This window comes from Triturus cristatus, chromosome 2_1 (genome assembly GCF_964204655.1).
Source record: "Triturus cristatus chromosome 2_1, aTriCri1.1, whole genome shotgun sequence".
Lineage (NCBI taxonomy): Eukaryota > Metazoa > Chordata > Amphibia > Caudata > Salamandridae > Triturus > Triturus cristatus.
Window position 1 is genome coordinate 14,256,804 of NC_140581.1, and position 23,714 is coordinate 14,280,517.

The window sequence follows — 23,714 nt, forward strand, 5'->3', positions numbered from 1 at the left end:
CACTGCACATAGCTGAATGCAGTGAGCTCTTTATTTGAGGAGAAAACCAGGTGTGAGGCATGTGCTCAGTGGTCACACCTGAAGCTGTTTTTGAGTGGTCTCTGAGGACACGCACTGGCATCCTTTGGGTCCAGCGCCCACTGCAGAGGGATGTGTACATCACTTCCTGAGGAGAGGAGGACTGGATTTAGGGGCTCACTGTAGGCTATTCCCTGCTCCTAGTGCCTGCTCTGTCTGGCCTTTGTGTACCTGCAGAGTTGCCCATTGCACATTGCCTTTAATCATGCGCTGAAGAACGGGTGTGAGCCATGCTGGAAGGTCAACCCTACATCTAGGGCTGGCTATGCACAGCTGAAGGCTGTGCCTGGGTGGCACTGAGCTAAGGGTGGTGAGATTTTACAATAATGTGTGTCCAGTGATCCTGGCACACTGCTGGTTGGGGGATGAAGTTCCCTTGGATGCTGAGGGTCCTTGAGGGCCAACAAGCAATCCTGTTGCCTCCAATAAGTCCCACAGAGAGTAATTGCTGAGAGGTGGTTGGACACCCCGCCCCCTTTCTCTACCACTCTGCAAACGCGACTACTAGTTTAAAAAACATACAAATTCATTAAAAAAAACAAAGGTTACAGGGACGTTATAGTTGTGAAATAGAGTTTATAAAAAACCCTAGAAATTCACGGAAAAAAATAAAGATGTTATAGTTAAGCTCAGATTTCACTCGTACAAAACCAGTGAAAATCAACGGTTACCTGAGCTAAGTATAATGTATAGCCCCCACAATGCACTACTTATGACCTCACATATTACTTCACTCATAACATGGCTCTAAAAGTAGGGCAGCAGCATGGGGTCCTGTCCTACTTCAGAGCCCACTCTGGCTCTCAAAGTAGGGCAACATAGGGTCCTGTCCTACTCCAGAACCCACCCTGGCTCTCAATGAGGGGCTACTACTAGAGCCCACCCTTGGCTCTGGGGTCTCCTCCTAGAGCTGGCCCACTTTCTCCTAGATGGGAGCAGCATCATGGGGTGGTACTCTAGAGTCCACACTGGTTCTCAAAAGAGGAGGGGCCAGAAACACGGGTTCTACACCTAGAGCCTATTGTGGCTCTGGGTTCTTCCTCCTAGGGCCCACACTAGCTCTGGGGCTAGAGCCCACCCTGGGCACTTGAGGTATCCCATAACACAGACTGCACTTGAGGTATCCCATACCATAGACAGCACTTGAGGTATCCCATACCACAGACAGCACTTGAGGTATCCCATACCATAGACTGCACTTGAAGTATCCTATACCACAGACTGCACTTGAGGTATCCCATACCACAGACTGCACTTGAGGTATCCTATACCACAGACTGCACTTGGGGTATCCTATACCACAGACAGCACTTGAGGTATCCAATAACACTGACAGCACTTGAGGTATCCCATAACACAGACTGCACTTGAGGTATCCTATACCACAGACTGCACTTGAGGTATCCCATAACACAGACTGCACTTGAGGTATCCCATACCACAGACTGCTCTTGAGGTATCCCATACCACAGACTGCACTTGAGGTATCCCATACCACAGACAGCACTTGAGGTATCCTATACCACAGACTGCACTTGAGGTATCCCATACCACAGACAGCACTTGAGGTATCCCATACCACAGACAGCACTTGAGGCATCCCATACCACAGACATCACTTGAAGTATCCCATACCACAGACAGCACTTGAGGTATCCTATACCACAGACAGCACTTGAGGTATCCCATAACACAGACTGCACTTGAGTTATCCTATACCACAGACTACATTTGAGGTATCCCATACCACTGACAGCACTTGAGGTATCCCATAACACAGACTGCACTTGAGTTATCCTATACCACAGACAGCACTTGAGGTATCCCATACCACAGACTGCACTTGAGGTATCCTATACCACAGACTGCACTTGAGGTATCCTATACCACAGACTGCACTTGAGGTATCCAATAACACAGACTGCACTTGAGGTATCCTATACCACAGACTGCACTTGAGGTATCCCATAACACAGACTGCACTTGAGGTATCCCATACCACAGACTGCTCTTGAGGTATCCCATACCACAGACAGCACTTGAGGTATCCCATACCACAGACAGCACTTGAGGTATCCTATACCACAGACTGCACTTGAGGTATCCCATACCACAGACAGCACTTGAGGTATCCCATACCACAGACAGCACTTGAGGCATCCCATACCACAGACAGCACTTGAAGTATCCCATAGCACAGACAGCACTTGAAATATCCCATACCACAGACATCACTTGAGGTATCCTATACCACAGACAGCACTTGAGGTATCCCATAACACAGACTGCACTTGAGTTATCCTATACCACAGACTACACTTGAGGTATCCCATACCACAGACAGCACTTGAGGTATCCCATAACACAGACTGCACTTGAGTTATCCTATACCACAGACAGCACTTGAGGTATCCCATACCACAGACTGCACTTGAGGTAACCTATACCACAGACTGCACTTGAGGTATCCTATACCACAGACTGCACTTGAGATATCCAATAACACAGACTGCACTTGAGGTATCCTATACCACAGACTGCACTTGAGGTATCCCATAACACAGACTGCACTTGAGGTATCCCATACCACAGACTGCTCTTGAGGTATCCCATACCACAGACAGCACTTGAGGTATCCCATACCACAGACAGCACTTGAGGTATCCTATACCACAGACTGCACTTGAGGTATCCCATACCACAGACAGCACTTGAGGTATCCCATACCACAGACAGCACTTGAGGCATCCCATACCACAGACAGCACTTGAAGTATCCCATACCACAGACAGCACTTGAAGTATCCCATACCACAGACAGCACTTGAGGTATCCCATACCACAGACAGCACTTGAGGTATCCTATACCACAGACAGCACTTGAGTTATCCCATAACACAGACTGCACTTGAGTTATCCTATACCACAGACTACACTTGAGGTATCCCATACCACAGACAGCACTTGAGGTATCCCATAACACAGACTGCACTTGAGTTATCCTATACCACAGACAGCACTTGAGGTATCCCATACCACAGACTGCACTTGAGGTATCCCATACCACAGACTGCACTTGAGGTATCCCATAACAGAGACTGCACTTGAGGTATCCCATACCACAGACTGCACTTGAGTTATCCTATACCACAGACAGCACTTGAGGTATCTCATACCACAGACTGCACTTGAGGTATCCCATACCACAGACAGCACTTGAGGTATCCCATACCACAGACAGCACTTGAGCTATCCCATAACACAGAATGCACTTGAGTTATCCTATACCACAGACTACATTTGAGGTATCCCATACCACAGACAGCACTTGAGGTATCCCATAACACAGACTGCACTTGAGGTATCCCATACCACAGACAGCACTTGAGGTATCCCATAACACAGACTGCACTTGAGTTATTCTATACCACAGACTGCACTTGAGGTATCCCATACCACAGACTGCACTTGAGTTATCCTATACCACAGACTGCACTTGAGGTATCCCATACCACAGACTGCACTTGAGGTATCCCATACCACAGACTGCACTTGAGGTATCCCATACCACAGACTGCACTTGAGGTATCCCATAACACAGACTGCACTTGAGGTATCCTATACCACAGACTGCACTTGAGGTATTCCATACCACAGACTGCTCTTGAGGTATCCTATACCACAGACTGCACTTGAGGTATCCTATACCACAGACTGCACTTGAGGTATCCCATAACACAGACTGCACTTGAGGTATCCCATAACACAGACTGCACTTGAGTTATCCTATACCACAGACAGCACCTGAGGTATCCCATACCACAGACTGCACTTGAGGTATCCCATACCACAGACTGCACTTGAGGTATCCCATACCACAGACTGCACTTGAGGTATCCCATACCACAGACAGCACTTGAAATATCCCATAACACAGACTGCACTTGAGTTATCCTATACCACAGAGTGCACTTGAGGTATCCCATACCACAGACTGCACTTGAGGTATCCCATACCACAGACTGCACTTGAGGTATCCCATACCACAGACTGCACTTGAGGTATCCCATACCACAGACTGCACTTGAGGTATCCCATACCACAGACTGCACTTGAGGTATCCCATACCACAGACTGCACTTGAGGTATCCCATAACACAGACTGCACTTGAGGTATCCTATACCACAGACTGCACTTGAGGTATCCCATACCACAGACTGCACTTGAGGTATCCCATACCACAGACTGCACTTGAGGTATCCCATACCACAGACTGCACTTGAGGTATCCCATACCACAGACTGCACTTGAGGTATCCCATAACACAGACTGCACTTGAGGTATCCTATACCACAGACTGCACTTGAGGTATTCCATACCACAGACTGCTCTTGAGGTATCCTATACCACAGACTGCACTTGAGGTATCCTATACCACAGACTGCACTTGAGGTATCCCATAACACAGACTGCACTTGAGGTATCCCATAACACAGACTGCACTTGAGTTATCCTATACCACAGACAGCACCTGAGGTATCCCATACCACAGACTGCACTTGAGGTATCCCATACCACAGACTGCACTTGAGGTATCCCATACCACAGACTGCACTTGAGGTATCCCATACCACAGACTGCACTTGAGGTATCCCATAACAGAGACTGCAGTGTGTTCTTTTTTTATAAATGGTGGGCAAGTTTGTGTGCCAATGGCTTTCTTTAATTGCGTATTAGTGCATATATACATTTCATGCACATATGTATATTTATATTTATTACTTTACTTCTAATTCAGCATCTCCAATGCACTCCCCTATTACTCACCTTAAACCCCTCTCCATATATCCGCTACCTTCTCTCTCTGACTGATCCCATACCCCATTCTACTACTATGATTCCCTCCTCTACCCCACCTTACAACATTGCAAACCTCTTTTACTATTCAGATCTCTCAAACAAACCTTCTAAACCCTTCCCTCTGACTTTTCCTCCACCCTCCACTTTCCCTTTACTCTTCCCAAACCTCCTCCTACTGCTATGGTCTCCAAAAAAACACTCTTTAGACCCTTCCCTCCTCCATCATCCACTGCCCTTTTCAATCCAACTAACAGATTCACATGTCCACCGCTCAAATTAATTCCATCTCACCCTATACTAATTCCCCACTAATCCTGTTTGGGTTCTGGAGCAGCGTGCTACTTGACGAAAAGCAGCGCTTCAATGCCTCGTCAGGGGTAGTAAGCTCTATATAAATGCAATTACAATTACAAATGCCAACTTATAAAGTAAAAAAAAAAAATCATGAGCAATGCTTTGTTAAAACAGTTATAGATCTTAACTCAAGCAAGAAACTAAGGTCAGTTGTGAAAAAATACAAAATTCCACACTAAACCTCAGTTAAAGGGACAGCAAGATTGAGTTGTAGAGGCTACACCCACTGGGATGTGCTTTTAATGATGAACTACACAACAGCACCTCCCTGTCAAAGCATTGTTCATGATCTCACACTGTAACACATGACACCACAAGTGAAATCAACGAGGTGAGGCTGAAAACAACCCAGAAGACAGGAAGGTCACCTCACTGCAGGTTGAAGGTTTCTGGGTTTGGTTTCCAGCTGTGCTTGTTGTCTGGATATTAACCAATCACCCCAATGCTGAGCCCTGAAGAGTGCTCTGGTACTTATGGCTGGGAAGCCAGAGTTTGGATGGACAGATGTGGTGTTGCAGTGTTTTTCATGTGATGATCACAAGATGTTACATTTCCCAATGGTTCTTTGATGCCTCTTCAAGGTCATGCAGACACTGGATCCTCTCCTCTGTCACCGGCCCCTGGCAGTGACCCATCAGATGGAGAGCCTGACGTTCCTCCTGAGGCTGGTATAGTATCGTTCATTGCTTGCACCGGCACCTTGGTGGCTTGGGCTGATTCTCCCCTGGTGGGACGGGCACTCCTTGCAGGAGAGATCACTTGTGCTTTGAGATGTTCCTTCTTGCTGTCGCTTCTAGTACCATGTTGATTGCCGTTGTGGCTTCTTGCAGTTGTTGGTGGTCCTACGTCCCTCGTTTTACTTCAGTGGTAGCATGAGGTGGTATAATCCCGTCAAGATTTTGTGCACAGATCTCTCTCTTGAGATGTTCCAATGAGATTGAGTGTTGCTGCATAAATTGACCCAGATTTGTCTTGTAATCAACAGATCACAGGCTGATTCCTTCTCTTCATTTCCTAACTCATGTGGGCGATGGAACCTTCTTGCATGATTAAGGGGCTTGCGCTCAACCTAAGGAGCCAGTCTTGGCTGGAGCGATTACTCAGCCTTCCTTAGAGACTAATCCCCCGACTCTGAACGGGCAGCCAATTGTGCAATATTTCTTGAGCTGGAGTTGTGGAGCATTAGGTACAGACTCAATGTACTTCTGGGCTTCTGCAGAGGGAAGCATTCTTTACCTCACAGTCTCAACAATGACCTGCCTGTACAGCGCAGTCACTACCCCCGACTGGCACGTTACCACGCGTTACTTTAACCCTGAAGTTGTTACAAAAGCTTGCTGTAGGGGGCACGGTGTTGGACTGGTGTTGGATTTTTAAATCCAAAACCTTCCCTATTGTTGAATTGAATGGAGTTGGAGTCGTTATTTATAATATTCCAAAGACCAGCGCCCCCTAAAGCAAGTCGTTGCAATGACTTCCATGATGAGGTAATGCACGGTAACGTCGCAGTCAGGGTAGTAACTGTGTTTTAAAGGCATGCGGGGTAAATGCATGCAGGGTTCCATCATACAACCGCATGCAGATATCTGAGAAATGTTAATGGGGCCACATCAGCCTATGGTTTATCTTTTAATGGTCATGTGATCATTGTAATGCTATCCAGGCCCTGAGTCCATGACTTCTGCTCCAGATAGGGACCCTGCGGAGGAAAACCCTACAGCGCTCCTGAGGAAGGTATAAGATCCCTGTGGCCTCCAGCTGCCGAGGCCGGACTCCTTTTCGGCACGGCGTCTGTTCTTCCTGCTCGCAGTGTGGTGGCATGCTCATGGACTAATCAAGGCGATCAGTGGATGTGGGGATTTCAGCAATCTGTGTTTTGTTAAAGACCCTTGAACTTTTCTTTTACTCTCTGAGTGTTGATTTTGTGTTTTTTGGGGATTATGTGAATTGGGGTTCTTTGTGTGATCATTTGAGTGGTCATAGATGTGGAGACGTCTTACAGTTTGTGGCTTCTCCTCAAAGGAAGTTCACCAAGTAAGAACCTTCTCAATGAATGCAAGAGTGAACCCAGACCCTGGGCGAGGAGTGCTTCCCGCTAGACCCCTCTTCATTGGATGGGGGCCTGGTGTACACTCCACAGGTGGCCTTTATTGCTTCAACCAGGGAAAGTTTCATGATGACAAAAACCTGCTTATGTTGACGATAGAACCACAGAGCATCAGCATAGAGCGATCGTGCTACAAAACATTGTCTCCAGAATATGGACTGCCACAAAATGATGAAAGTAGGAATATATATAGCTAAGTGTATGTTTACTGTTCTTAACTCCACATCTACGTACCTTGAAAATATATGTAGATCTAAAAGGTTCATAGACTTACAGATACATCTATACCTACTGAAAAATATCCTTAACTTGACGATATTCTGCTAGCTGATTGACTGCGTCAAATATTTTTGTAGATTTGCTGCTTCTATTTCCACATCCATGTACCTTGAACATATATGTATGTATATCTAAAAGGTTCACATTTATACATATTAAACTTTACATACTTAAAAATATCCTTATCTTCACAATACTATAGAACTCACCTTACCTTCACATTTGTGTGCTAGCTGACAATCTGAACCAAATATTTTTGGAAGGACATCATTTAAAACTCAATATTCTGGTAGTATACTGTGCAAGCTCAAAGTTAAATCAGAAGAAAATTGGTTTGCCTGCCTTATGCATGTTCATGGTTATTTCACCAGACTTTCTGGTGGGAAGAGAAATGTTAAAGCGTGAAATTGTGTTAGGAAGTTCTACAGTGAACTACCTGGCAGCAGATAACATCTGTAATTAACCTTTGAATTGCTCCGAAAACCCTCTGTGGATCAGGTGTACAGGCCGTGCGACAGTACTCCTCGGTTGTGGTGCTTTGGGCTCTGACTTTTGGGGAGCATCTCTCTACCCCAGTTACTGATCCCTCGTGTGCTCTGTGCCACTGTTGGGATGGGCGGTGATGTTTGAAACACTTTGATGTTCTCACAGCTTCTGGTCCCCTACCTGTGTCTCCTACTGTTGATGGTGCCAGTCCAGAGGAAAGTACTAGTGGTCAGCACCCAGAGGAAGCCCCTGGTGAAGACCACTCAGAGGAAGAGCCCGGTGGAAGCCACACTAATAGCACTGCTGGTGGAGACCACCCAGGGAAAGACACTGGTGAAGTTCATCCAGAGGAAGGCAATGGAGGAGAGCACACAGATGTTGGTACTGGTGGAGACCACCCAGAGGAACACACTGTTGTTGACCACCCAGAGGAAGGTAATGGTGAAGTCCACCCAGAGAACTCTGCTGGTGGAGCCCACCCAAGGCAAAGGACTGAAGGAGAGCACACAGACAACGGTGCTGATGGAGACCACCCAGATGACTCTGCAGTTGGAGTCCACCCCGACGAAGCTACTGGTGAAGATCACCCAGAAGACAACACTGGTGGAGATCGCCCAGAGGAAAGTACTGGTGGAGACTCCGCAGTGAATAGTACTGACGAAGACCCCGCAGTGGATGGTACTGATGGAGACCATGAAGAGGAAGGTGTTGGAGGAGACCCTCCAGAGAACGTTGTTGGTGAACTCCACCCAGAGGAAGGTGTCGATGGTGACCCCTCAGTTGAAGGTATTGTTCTTTTCATATTTTGTCACATCCCTGTGGCTTTGTGTTTCTTCCCACAGATCCTTTCATTCTTTCTTCACCTCAATCCTACACTATGCATTAATCGTGATCTCCGCTTCTCTTGCCCTGAGCTCGGACATTGTCCCCGGGATTCTTCTTGCAGGGTGGCTGCTTCGCGATAGCCAGTGTTGATTATTTCTGTCTTATTGTTGGATACTGGTGACTTGCTTGATGGTATCTTCTCTTGATGGGTACAACTGATGTCCTACTCCAGAAGAAGGAGGGATGTCTTCTCTGATTGACTCTGTCTTGTGGTGTCTTAGAGGATCTTGCGTCATGGGATCTATTCCGACTTGCCATCCTCTCCTCGCCTTCATCATTTCAGCTTTGGTTTGGTCGCAGTGTGGTGCCCTTGCTCTGTCCTGATCTTCTCAAGGTTTTCTGAAGTCAGTATATCACTGCAAAGCTTTTCACTTGCTCTACTGGTAGACATGCTGTTTATGAGGCCAGTAGCTGCTTCACATTGTTCCCTGATTCACAGTAAGATGAATTTGAAGTGAGGCTCTCACAGCACATCAATTGATGGACGTGTTTGCAATGTCATACAGGCCTGATGCACAGCGTTGTCAGTAGCTCAGCAACTCATTGCTGTTGCAATCAGTCTCTGATCAGGGAATCTCAGAGTTTAATTATTCCACCGCCAACATCATTCAGATCCACAAAGTATGTAATAAAATGCTGTATTTAAGGCTTAAGTAAAAAAAAGAACTAAGGTGCATGGAATTACAATGCCCCTGTGCCACTTTTACGCCACCAGAGCGTGACTTTTGTGATGCTCCGGAGACGCAGTGTGCCGGCCAATATTTACGAGGCCATCCTGCATGGCTTGTCATGGCCTTGTAAACATGGAGAACGGCCGTGCCTTCCTCGGCGTGGAAGGGGCGTTCCATACGCGTTGCAGTGGGTGTTCTCACACAACACCCATGTTTTTTTACACTGCCCTAGATTTACAACATAGCCTAAATCTGGGGCAGTGCCAACATTAGCACCTTCCTAAAGCAGGCATAAGAAGGAGAAATGCTTACATTTCTCCTCATTTTTTCCTCAATCCACTTTGCTGCATTCTGCAGCACACATAGAACGAGGAAAACGCCTCCTTCAATTATTTTTGTGCACTGGGGTGTCCCTTCTTGCACAAAACAATCCTGCCAGCACAGACCCCCTTGTACCAGGAGCAGGGGTGTCTGCGTTGGCGCTCCGCTGCAGTCTTTGCACTGGTGCTGAAAGGAGAGGAATGCGCCATATCTAGCAGATACGGAGCATTCCTGCCCTCTTCTTTTGATGTGGGGCTGCACAGCTAGAAGGCTTGCGGCGCTGCCCTACACTAAAGTGTTGTAAATATGCCCATAAATGCTTAGGTGACTGGTCAATAGTAGGATCAGTCGAACCCATAGTATACTGGGCAAATGTGTATTTAATGCAGAGTCCAGCATTGCACTCAGCGTTTTTTGTATACATACATTTCACTCGAATTCTCAACTACTTGCAAGTCCATACGTCAGACATACAAGGGGTGTGCACCGCCAGTGAACATGTATTACAGCCATGAGCATGCGCAGGGAGATGGAATGCGCAGTCAGGAAGCCATGCGCATGAGCACATACCAGGCCAAGGTGAGATGTGCATGGCCAGTGAACATGTATTACAGCCATGAGCATGCGCAGGGAGATGGAATGCGCAGTCAGGGAGCCATGCGCATGAGCACATACCAGGCCAAGGTGAGATGTGCACGTCCAGTGAACATGTATTACAGGCATGAGCATGCGCAGGGAGATGGAATGCACAGTCAGGGAGCCATGCGCATGAGCACATACCAGGCCCAGGTGAGATGTGCACGGTTGGTGAACAGGCATTGTAGCCATGAGCATGCGCAGGGAGATGTGAGTGCAGTCAGTGAGCCATGTGCCTGAGCACATACCAGGCCCAGGTGAGATGTGCATGGCTGGTGAACAGGCATTGCAGCCATGAGCATGCGCAGGGAGATGGAAGGCACAGTCAGGGAGCCATGCGCATGAGCACATACCAGGCCCAGGTGAGATGTGCACAGCTAATAAACAGGCTTTGCAACCAATGAGCATGCACAGGGAGATGTGAGCGCAGTCAGTGAGCCATTCGCATGAGCACATATCAGGCCCAGGTGAGATGTGCACAGCCAATAAACAGGCATTGCAGCCATGAGCATGCACAGGGAGATGTGAGCACAGTCAGTGAGCCATGCGCATGAGCACATACCAGGCCCAGGTGAGATGTGCACAGCCAATAAATAGGCATTGCAGCCATGCGCATGCACAGGGAGATGGAATGCGCAGTCAGTGAGCCATGCACATGAGCACATACCAGGCCCAGGTGAGATGTGCACGCTTGGTGAACAGGCATTGCAGCCATGAGCATGTGCAGGGAGCTGGAATGCGCAGTCAGGGAGCCATGCACATGAGCACATACCAGGCCCAGGTGAGATGTACACGGCCAATGAACAAGCAGTGCAGCCATGAGCCTGCACAGGGAGATGGAATGCACAGTCAGGGAGCCATGCACATGAGCACATACCAGGCCCAGGTGAGATGTGCACGGCTGGTGAACAGGCATTGCAGCCATGAGCATGCTCAGGGAGATGTGAGTGCAGTCAGTGAGTCATGTGCCTGAGCACATACCAGGCCCAGGTGAGATGTGCACGGCTGGTGAACAGGCATTGCAGCCATGAGCATGCTCAGGGAGATGGAATGCGCAGTCAGGGAGCCATGCACATGAGCACATACCAGGCCCAGGTGAGATGTGCACGCCTGGTGAACAGTTAAAGAATGTGATGGGGAACAGTATTTCTAGGGCATCCGTTGTCCACAACCAATTCTTTTGGGGATCTCAATGCGATGCTCATCATCACTGAGCGTATAATGATTAAATCTAACTTTGGTGCCACTTCCTCCTTTCCAGATGCCGGAGAGACTCCTGGATCCAGAAACAGCGTGCCGGACAGTGGGGGTAAGAGCATCCCAATTTCGTTGCGCAGGTATGACCGGTCACCTGTGCAGTGCATGAACGCAGGCAGGTGGCGCTAATGAGGCACTTATATCTGAGAGCGGTCACTTTGCACCAACAGTAATAAAGTAATACCAATGATAGTACGGACCGCCTACAACAGGACACATTCTAGAGAGACGGGACGTCGGGCTGGGCGCTCCCATCAGCCTGTAACAGACCATTGGGATAAACCAATACTCCACTGGGAAAGGGGGTGCTTTACATAATAACCCCGAAGGCTGAATGCTCTTTCCTGCACTCTGAACCATCGCTATAGGATATCATTCTTCTCCTAGGCTTCTTGGGCTCAGACTTCCTGGTGGCCACTGTATTGTCTTGTGAATTAGAAATGATGGAACCCTTTTGGCTCCAAGTGGACTCCGTAGAACTGTGACTTTAGTCTTAGAGCAGAACGCACTGAAGGCTGGTTAAGAATGTTGGGTTTGAAGTTACACGCAGAAGAATGAAGACGTGCATTACTAAGCTCCATGCGTGGCGTAGTCCTTCGCGGGTACCTAGGCTGGGGAGGAGGCCACAGCCACTGCACAGCCTAGAGCAAGAATAGGGCGGCGGTTTATCCATTTATGATGACCTACAGTAGCATCCATTTATAGGACGATGTTTGTAAGGGGCATTCTTAAATGGTCAACAAGCAGGCGCATTCTACCCAAGTATGCCACTCCACCTGCACTAGGGGCCAGTCATGAGACTCAAATGTAATATACGTGCAAAACTAGTGACCACTAGTCAGTGCGGGACACCATCCCAGCAGCAGGGATTGACTGGTGAGTGGGCCACAAGAGGTTGCAATGGTCAGAGAGTGACTCGCGTTCAGTCTATGGAGGTGAGGGCACGCCTGGCTCTGTAAGAGTGGGACCCCCCCACTCCTTCAAGGGGCGCACGGGGGGATTATCATCACCTTGGTGACTTTATTTGTTTATTTATTCGCTTTCTATAGTGCTGGCCAGACGCGCGGGCATCCGAGGGCTTCCATGAGTACATGCTCATATCAAGATAATGAGTGTAATCAGAACAGCTGAAATGAATCAGATTAAAACAGTTTTTGAGCACAAGGGAGGGAGGGCACAGGAAGAAACTGGGGGTAGAGGTCTGTCTCGTTGGTCGGTTGACGTCCACTTGTTCAGATGCTAGTTGAGGAGGAGATCCTATCGCTGTTTCTTGAAGCTCAGGAAGGAGGGTCCGTCCTGATATGTGTATGTTTGGAGTTCCAGAGTTTAGAGGCGTTGCTTGAGAAGGAATGCGCCAGAGTTGTTTGTTTCTGCACTTTAGGTGGTATGAGGAGTAGAATAGCTGAGCTTTATCGGTTTCTCAACGGACCTGCCTTTTTGAGTTTTGAGGTGAAGTAGGCTGGTTTCCCAGTGTGAAGGGGGTTGTAAGACTCGCAGTTCTGAAGCTGCAGCGAGCGTCAATCGTTACCTCCACTCAATGCCAAACAAAGGAAGGGAAGGCTCTATCCAGGTGACTGAAACTTCTTTGACAAAGGCCTTTCTCCTAAAATAAAAGTGACCTCCAGATCACTGTTCCTGCTTCAACTAAACTTATACCTGGCAGGAGGGCAGACTAAAACTGTGGCTAAATGAAATGCTATAAAATATTATCTTTCCATGTTTAGAACTTAACTGTTCAAAGCTTATAGTAGGTTAAAGATTGGTAAGAATTCGATGGCACTTCTCAGAGCCACCAAATATCCCGCATGTGGTGAAGAGTGCTGTCCTTGTCATGGCACTGACAGAGAGATAACACAAGGGATGTTTTAGTAGCTGAGCCATTTAACAAATGCGTGTTTAATTAAATATGGTGAGTTTTGTGCGGTCAGAGATGACAAAGGGTTCTGCAGTGCACATTGCACTGGGCTTTTAATGCAAACCTGCGTGGACTCACCTTCATCCTGATGTATCTGAAGACCTCCCGATGGACAACGCACCGCACACTGTGGTCTCAGTGCATTTTTAGAGTGGTTCCTTGTTCACATAAGTGCACCACTGAGGGAGTAATGTGATGTGTTTGAAGGCTGCTCTTTACAATCTACTGCAGACCTTTGCTGGAGTAAAACTCCAACCGATCCCTCAGTGGGGCAGCGTTACAGTCATGAGTGCAAAGCCATTTACAGACTTACAATACAAGCATCCACTCCCACCCTTTGCAGCAGCCTACTGCAGTGTAATCCTACCCACAGCGGCAGGACTGTTCGCAGTAGTAAACCCATCCACACCAGGAGGGTATTGTTGTGTGGGTGACTGTCAGGTGTAGGAGTGGGTGACTGTCACTCAGGTTTAGGAGTGGGTGACTGTCACTCAGGTGTAGGAGTGGGTGACTGTCACGTGTAGGAGACTGTCAGGTGTAGGAGTGGGTGACTGTCACTCAGGTTTAGGAGTGGGTGACTGTCACTCAGGTGTAGGAGTGGGTGACTGTCACTCAGGTGTAGGAGTGGGTGACTGTCAGGTGTAGGAGACTGTAGGGGTGTAGGAGTGGGTGACTGTCACTCAGGTGTAGGAGTGGGTGAATGTCACTCAGGTGTAGGAGTGGGTGACTGTCAGGTGTAGAAGACCGTCAGAGTGTAGGAGTGGGTGACTGTCACTCAGGTGTAGGAGTGGGTGACTGTCACTCGGGTGTAGGAGTGGGTGACTGTCACTCAGGTGTTGGAGTGGGTGACTGTCACTCAGGTTTAGGAGTGGGTGACTGTCACTCAGGTGTAGGAGTGGGTGACTGTCACGTGTAGGAGACTGTCAGGTGTAGGAGTGGGTGACTGTCACTCAGGTTTAGGAGTGGGTGACTGTCACTCAGGTGTAGGAGTGGGTGACTGTCACTCAGGTGTAGGAGTGGGTGACTGTCAGGTGTAGGAGACTGTAGGGGTGTAGGAGTGGGTGACTGTCACTCAGGTGTAGGAGTGGGTGAATGTCACTCAGGTGTAGGAGTGGGTGACTGTCAGGTGTAGAAGACCGTCAGAGTGTAGGAGTGGGTGACTGTCACTCAGGTGTAGGAGTGGGTGACTGTCACTCGGGTGTAGGAGTGGGTGACTGTCACTCAGGTGTTGGAGTGGGTGACTGTCACTCGGGTGTAGGAGTGGGTGACTGTCACTCAGGTGTTGGAGTGGGTGAATGACACTCAGGTGTAGGAGTGGGTGAATGTCAGTCAGGTGAAGGAGTGGGTGACTGTCAGGTGTAGGAGACTATCAGGTGTAGAAGTGGGTGACTGTCACTCAGGTGTAGGAGTGGGTGACTGTCATGTGTAGGAGACTGTCAGGTGTAGGAGTGGGTGACTGTCAGGTGTAGGAGACTGTCAGGTGCAGGAGTGGGTGACTGTCACTCAGGTGTAGGAGTGGGTGACTGTCATGTGTAGGAGACTGTCAGGTGTAGGAGTTGGTGACTGTCACTCGGGTGTAGGAGTGGATGACTGTCAGGTGCAGGAGACTGTCAGGTGTAGGAGTGGGTGACTGTCACTCGGGTGTAGGAGTGGGTGACTGTCAGGTGTAGGACACTGTCAGTGTGGGAGTGGGTGACTGTCACTCAGGTGCAGGAGTGGATGACTGTCAGGTGTAGAAATGGGTGACTGTCACTCAGGCGTAGGATTGGGTGACTGTCACTCAGGTGTAGGATTGGGTGACTGTCAGGTGCAGGAGACTGTCAGGTGTAGAAGTGGGTGACTGTCACTTGGGTGTAGGAGTGGATGACTGTCACTCAGGTGTAGGACTGGGTGACTGTCAGGTGCAGGAGACTGTCAGGTGTAGAAGTGGGTGACTGTCACTCAGGTGTAGGAGTGGATGACTGTCATGTGTAGGAGACTGTCAGGTGTAGGAGTGGGTGACTGTCACTCGGGTGTAGGAGTGGATGACTGTCAGGTGTAGGAGACTGTCAGGTGTAGGAGTGGATGACTGTCAGGTGTAGGACACTATCAGGTGCAGGAGACTGTCAGGTGTAGGAGTGGGTGACTGTCACTCAGGTGTAAGAGTGGGTGACTGTCAGGTGTAGGGGTGGGTGACTGTCACTCAGGTGTAGGAGTGGGTGACTGTCAGGTGTAGGTGTCGCAACGTTGATTTACTATGATAAAAGGAGCTGTGTGGGGGCCCCACTCACCGAGGCTTGGAGTTGGTTCTTCAAAGCACAGAGGCCAGACTGAGGTACAGAATGCAGACACTGTGGGGGCGCAGCACAGGTGACCTGTGTGCTCTTGGTACAGAATGCAGACACCGTGGGGGCGCAGCACAGGTGACCTGTGTGCTCTTGGTACAGAATGCAGACACTGTGGGGGCGCAGCACAGGTGACCCTGTGCTCTTGGTACAGAATGCAGACACTGTGGGGGCGCAGCACAGGTGACCTTGTGCTCTTGGTACAGAATGCAGGCACGGTGGGGGCGCAGCACAGGTGACCTTGTGCTCTTGGTACAGAATGCAGACACGGTGGGGGCGCAGCACAGGTGACCTTGTGCTCTTGGTACAGAATACAGACACTGTGGGGGCGCAGCACAAGTGACCTGTGTGCTCTTGGTACAGAATGCAGACACTGTGGGGGCGCAGCACAGGTGACCTGTGTGCTCTTGGTACAGAATGCAGACACTGTGGGGGCGCAGCACAGTTGACCTGTGTGCTCTTGGTACAGAATGCAGACACTGTGGGGGCGCAGCACAGGTGACCTGTGTGCTCTTGGTACAGAATGCAGACACGGTGGGGGCGCAGCACAGGTGACCTGTGTGCTCTTGGTACAGAATGCAGACACTGTGGGGGCGCAGCACAGATGACCTGTGTGCTCTTGGTACAGAATGCAGACACGGTGGGGGCGCAGCACAGATGACCTGTGTGCTCTTGGTACAGAATGCAGACACGATGGGGGCGCAGCACAGATGACCTTTGTGCTCTTGGTACAGAATGCAGACACGGTGGGGGCGCAGCACAGGTGACCTGTGTGCTCTTGGTACAGAATGCAGACACGATGGGGGCGCAGCACAGGTGACCTTGTGCTCTTGGTACAGAATGCAGACACGGTGGGGGCGCAGCACAGGTGACCTTGTGCTCTTGGTACAGAATGCAGACACGGTGGGGGCGCAGCACAGGTGACCTTGTGCTCTTGGTACAGAATGCAGACACTGTGGGGGCGCAGCACAAGTGACCTGTGTGCTCTTGGTACAGAATGCAGACACTGTGGGGGCGCAGCACAGGTGACCTGTGTGCTCTTGGTACAGAATGCAGACACCGTGGGGGCGCAGCACAGGTGACCTGTGTGCTCTTGGTACAGAATGCAGACACTGTGGGGGCGCAGCACAGGTGACCTGTGTGCTCTTGGTACAGAATGCAGACACTGTGGGGGAGCAGCACAGGTGACCTGTGTGCTCTTGGTACAGAATGCAGACACGGTGGGGGCGCAGCACAGGTGACCTGTGTGCTCTTGGTACAGAATGCAGACACTGTGGGGGCGCAGCACAGATGACCTGTGTGCTCTTGGTACAGAATGCAGACACGGTGGGGGCGCAGCACAATGACCTGTGTGCTCTTGGTACAGAATGCAGACACGATGGGGGCGCAGCACAGATGACCTGTGTGCTCTTGGTACAGAATGCAGACACTGTGGGGGCGCAGCACAGATGACCTGTGTGCTCTTGGTACAGAATGCAGACACGGTGGGGGCGCAGCTCAATGACCTGTGTGCTCTTGGTACAGAATGCAGACACGATGGGGGCGCAGCACAGATGACCTGTGTGCTCTTGGTACAGAATGCAGACACTGTGGGGGTGCAGCACAGGTGACCTTGTGCTCTTGGTACAGAATGCAGACACTGTGGGGGCGCAGCACAGGTGACCTGTGTGCTCTTGGTACAGAATGCAGACACGGTGGGGGCGCAGCACAGGTGACCTGTGTGCTCTTGGTACAGAATGCAGACACCGTGGGGGCGCAGCACAGGTGACCTGTGTGCTCTTGGTACAGAATGCAGACACGGTGGGGGCGCAGCACAGGTGACCTTGTGCTCTTGGTACAGAATGCAGACACCGTGGGGGCGCAGCACAGGTGACCTTGTGCTCTTGGTACAGAATGCAGACACGGTGGGGGCGCAGCACAGGTGACCTTGTGCTCTTGGTACAGAATGCAGACACGGCGGGGGCGCAGCACAGATGACCTGTGTGCTCTTGGTACAGAATGCAGACACGGTGGGGGCGCAGCACAGGTGACCTGTGTGCTCTTGGTACAGAGCCGCTGCGGCCAACAAGGGGGATTTGCCTTCTTGAAGCTGAAGCTTGCTGCTGGGCTGGCAAGCCTCCAAGACTGACTAGGCCTAATCCTTACAGGAATGACTGCCCTAATCCGTTCAGAGCATGATCAGTGAGGCCTCTCCCCTGCTCGTGCGTCAGTGACTGAGCTCCTGGGGCTCCAAGATGGAGGCGCTCGCCTCCTGCTGCACGTCCCAGCCCTGGGGGGCCTCTGGCTGGGTCTTGGGAGTTCCCCCGGCACTCATGTCTGTTCCTAGAAAGCACCAGCTGGAGCTGCACAACGCGCTGTAAAAAAAAGACCCTTTCCTTCAGCTCGAGGTTGTTTTCGAATTGTGCTTCTCAGCTGCTGATTGCATGTCTGCACCACTCCATTGAATCATCTCTAGGTGCTGGTGATTGATTGCATGTCTGCACAACACAGAATGAATCATCTCTAGGCGCTGTTGATTGATTGCATGTCTGCACCACTCCACTGAATCATCTCTAGGCGCTGGTGATTGATTGCATGTCTGCACAACACAGAATGAATCATCTCTAGGCGCTGTTGATTGATTGCATGTCTGCACAACACAGAATGAATCGTCTCTAGGCGCTGGTGATTGATTGCATGTCTGCACCACAAAGAATGAATCGTCTCTAGGCGCTGGTGATTGATTGCAGGTCTGCACAACACAGAATGAATCGTCTCTAGGGGCTGGTGATTGATTGCAGGTCTGCACAACACAGAATGAATCGTCTCTAGGCGCTGGTGATTGATTGCATGTCTGCACCACGCAGAATGAATCGTCTCTAGGCGCTGGTGATTGATTGCATGTCTGCACCACACAGAATGAATCGCCTCTAGGGCTGGTGATTGATTGAATCTCTGCACCACTTCAGTGAATCGTCTCTAGGTGCTGGTGATTGATTGCATGTCTGCACCACTCCAATGAATCGTCTCTAGGGCTGGTGATTGATTGCATGTCTTGACCACACTGAATGAATTGTCTCTAGGCGCTGGTGATTGATTGCATGTCTGCACCACTCCAATGAATCGTCTCTAGGGCTGGTGATTGATTGCATGTCTGCACCACTCCAATTAATCGTCTCTAGGGCTGGTGATTGATTGAATCTCTGCACCACTTCAGTGAATTGTCTCTAGGTGCTGGTGATTGATTGCATGTCTGCACCACTCCAATGAATCGTCTCTAGGGTTGGTGATTGATTGCATGTCTGCACCACTCCAATGAACCGTCTCCAGGGCTGGTGATTGATTGCATGTCTGCACCACTCCAATTAATCGTCTCTAGGGCTGGTGATTGATTGCATGTCTGCACCACTCCAATGAATCGTTTCTAGGGCTGGTGATTGATTGAATCTCTGCACCACTCCAATGAATCGTCTCTAGGAACTGGTGATTGATTACATATATGCACCACTCCAATGAATCGTCTCTAGGGCTGGTGATTGATTGCATGTCTGCACCACTCCAATGACTCGTCTCTAGGGCTGGTGATTGATTGAATCTCTGCACCACTTGAGTGAATCATCTCTAGGTGCTGGTGATTGATTGCATGTCTGCACCACTCCAATGAATTGTCTCTAGTGCTGGTGATTGATTACATGTCTGCACCGTTCCAATGAATCGTCTCTAGGGCTGATGATTGATTGCATGTCTGCACCACACCAATTAATCGTCTCAAGGGCTGGTGATTGATTGAATCTCTGCACCACTCCAGTGAATGGTCTCTAGGTGCTGGAGATTGATTGCATGTCTGCACCACACAGAATGAATCGTCTCTAGGCGCTGGTGATTGATTGCCTGTCTGCACCACTCCAATGAATCGTCTCTAGGGCTGGTGATTGATTGCATGTCTGCACCATTCCAATGAATCGTCTCTAGGGGTGGTGATTGATTGCATGTCTGCACCACTCCAATGAATCGTCTCTAGGGCTGGTGATTGATTGAATCTCTGCACCACTCCAGTGAATCGTCTCTAGGTGCTGGAGATTGATTGCATGTCTGCACCACACAGAATGAATCGTCTCTAGGCGCTGGTGATTGTTTGCATGTCTGCACCACTCCAATGAATCGTCTCTCGGGCTGGTGATTGATTGAATCTCTGCACCACTCCAATGAATCGTCTCTAGGCTCTGGTGATTGATTACATGTGTGCACCACTCCAATGAATCGTCTCTAGGTGCTGGTGATAGATTGCATGTCTGCACCACACAGAATGAATCGTCGCTAGGCACTGGTGATTGATTGCATGTCTGCACCACACCACACAGAATGAGTCGTCGCTAGGCGCTTTTGATTGATTGCATGTCTGCACCACACAGAATGAATCGTCTCTAGGGCTGGTGATTGATTGCAAGTCTGCACCACAAAGAATGAATCGCATCTAGGCGCTGGTGACTGATTATATGTCTGCACCACACAGAATGAATCGTCTCGGTGTTGGTGATTGATTGCATGTCTGCACCACACAGAATGAATCATCTCTAGGGGCTGGTGATTGATTGCATGTCTGCACCACAAAGAATGTATCATCTCTAGGGGCTGGTGATTTATTGCATGTCTGCACCACTCCAGTGAATTGTCTCTAGGTGCTGGTGATTGATTGCATGTCTGCACCACACAGAATGAATCGTCTCCAGATGCTGGTGATTGGTTCCATGTCTGCACCACACAGAATAAATCGTCTCTAGGCACTGGTGATTGATTGCATGTCTGCACAACACAGAATGAATCGTGTCTAGGTGCTGGTGATTGATTGCATGTCTGCACAACACAGAATGAATCGTCTCCAGGCGCTGGTGATTGATTGCATGTGTGCACCACTCCAATGAATCATCTCTAGGCACTGGTGATTGATTGCATGTCTTGACCACACTGAATGAATTGTCTCTAGGCGCAGGTGATCGATTGCATGTCTGCACCACTCCAATGAATCGTCTCTAGGGCTGGAGATTGATTGCATGTTTTTTACCACACAGAATGAATCATCTCTAGGCGCTGGTGATTGAATGCATGTCTGCACCACACAGTATAAATTGTCTCCAGGTGCTGGTGATAGATTGTATGTCTGCACCACTCCAGTAAATCATCTCTAGGCACTGGTGATTGATTGCATGTCTGCACCACACAGAATGAATCGTCTCTAGGCGCTGGAGAGCCACAAATTAACTGCCATAGTGTCTGTGGCCAGCACAGTCCTCCTGTGTGCTGCTATCATTCTGTGATTAGAGTCTTTTTAAAGTCTTGCTGAACCTTGCTTAAAGTGGGCTCGAAGTTCAGGACTTCTGCAGCGCTCCAAGCTAGTCTCCAGAACAGAGAACCTTCCGACCTCCTCTCAGCCCAGTGAGACTCATAGGACCTTTAAAAGACCACACTGGGTGACGGGGGAGACCTTCTCCCTCAGGGTTGCAGGAGTCCTGTCCAGGAGGCACCTGAACAGCAAGCAAGCTAGCTTAACAAGCATTGGCAAAGCCCTAGGTCTCACCTTTGTGACCTCTTGGCTTTGCCAGTGTTTTTTGAGATGCTGTAGAATATGGGTACTAGCAACATTTTCCCAAGGGCCGCAAAGTGTGGTCTGTGGTGCGCCCCGAGGGCCGCGTTGATGCCGACATGGTGGGAGTGGGGCTTTTTGAGGAGAGGGGTAAGGTGGACGCTATCGATAGCTTGGGAGATTGAAGTGTAAAAAGGAACCGATGTGATTATTAAAGTGGAATGAAATAGAATTACAAAATGTGAAATCATAAAACCTGGGATCAATCCCCGGTTCCTCGGCTTCCCTGCTTGATCAAGTTGTGTGATCCTAGACAAGTGTCTAATTACACTTTGCCTCCTGAGTTCAGGATATGCGGTGTACAAAATCATCTCTCCTGCACAAAGAGCTGGAAAACATGCATTCTTATGGATTCCTTAAGACAAAAGAAACAAGCATTGGCATAGCCAATAGGTCTCGCCTTTCGGACCTTATAAGTGTTTAGTTATCCAGCACAATATCCTTGGTGCAACAACATCAAGTGTTGCACGGCTAAACACTTATAAGGTCCCAAAGGCGAGACGTATTGGCTATGCCAATGCTTGTTTTGAGTGAGTGGCTCGTGCAGGTATGCCACTGTGAGGTAGAGATGCTGCATGTGCTTTTACAGGAGTCCCTGTGACATTGCACCTCTTCAAAATGTATCTTGGGTCTGGTGTAATACTTCTAGCCCCCAGGGACACTTTACCTGTCACGGGTGGTGGTGGAGGACATGGTGGTGGTGGTGGGCATGGTGGTGATGGTGGTTGTGGTGGTGGTGGACGTGGTGGTGGACATGGTGGTGGTGGATGTGGTGGTGGTGGACATGGTGGTGGTGGACGTGGTGGTGGTGGACATGGTGTTGGTGGAAGTGGTGGTGGACATGATGGTGGACATGGTGGTGGAGGACGGGATGGTGGTGGTGGATGTGGTGGTGGACATGGTGGTGGACATGGTGGTGGTGTTGGCCGTGGTGGTGGTGGTCATGGTGGCGGTGGACGTGCTGGTGGTGGACGTGGTGGTGGACACGGTGGAGGACATGGTGGTGGTGGAGGACATGGTGGTGGTGGTGGATGTGGTGGACATAGTGGTGGTGGACGTGGTGGTGGTGGACATGGTGGTGGTGGACATGGTGGTGCACGTGGTGGTGGACGTGGTGGTGGATGTGGAGGTGGATGTGGTGGTGGATGTGGTGGTGTTGGACATGGTGGTGGTGGTGGATGTGGTGGACGTGGTGGTGGACATGGTGGTGGTGGATGTTTTGGTGGTGGACGTGGTGGTGGTGGATGTGTTGGTGGACATGGTGGTGGTGGAGGAGATGGTGGTGGTGGAGAAAGTGGTGGTTGTGGATGTGGTGGTGAACGTGGTGGTGGTGAACATGGTAGTGGTGGTGGACATGGTGGTGGATGTGGTGGTGGTGGACATGGTGGTGGAAGTAGTGGTGGTGGACGTGGTGGTGGTGAACGTGGTGGTGGTGAATGTGGTGGTGGTGGACATGGTGGTGGATGTGGTGGTGGTGGATATGGTGTAGTGGTGGCCATCGTGGTGGACGTGGTGGTGGTGGACGTGGTGGATGTAGTGGTGGTGGTGGTGGTGGATGTGGTGGTGGTGGACATGGTGGTGGTGGATGTGGTGCTGGACATGGTGGTGGTGGAAGTGGTGGTGGTGGCGTGGTGGTGGACGTGGTGGTGGAGGACGTGGTGGTGGAGGACGTGGTGGTGGTGGACATGGTGGTGGTGGAAATGGTGGTAGACGTGGTGGTGGATGTTGTGGTGGTGGATGTGGTGGTGGTGGACGTGATGGTGGGCGTGGTGGTGGACGTGGTGGTGGACAGTGTGGTGGTGGATGTGGTGGTGTACATGGTGCTGGTCATGGTAGTGGTGGTGGGTTTTGTGGTGGTGAATGTGGTGGTGGACATGGTAGTGGAAGTGGTGGTGGTGGTGGATGTGGTGGTGGTAGACAT

General features: G+C 49.9%; 1 protein-coding gene across 2 annotated transcripts in view; it reads left to right on the plus strand.

The window, feature by feature from the left end:
• LOC146863617 (carbonic anhydrase 9-like) overlaps window positions 1-23,714 on the plus strand; it is an 891,039-nt gene that overhangs the window by 801,030 nt on the left and 66,295 nt on the right. Inside the window, exons 9-11 of one of the 2 annotated variants that reach the window (XM_085627646.1) lie at window positions 5,874-5,960; window positions 8,330-8,950; window positions 11,939-11,986. In XM_085627646.1, the coding sequence (XP_085483772.1) occupies window positions 5,874-5,960; window positions 8,330-8,950; window positions 11,939-11,986 (756 nt within the window). The remainder of the gene's footprint in view (window positions 1-5,873; window positions 5,961-8,329; window positions 8,951-11,938; window positions 11,987-23,714) is intronic. The other variant, XM_085627648.1, reaches the window with a different exon arrangement.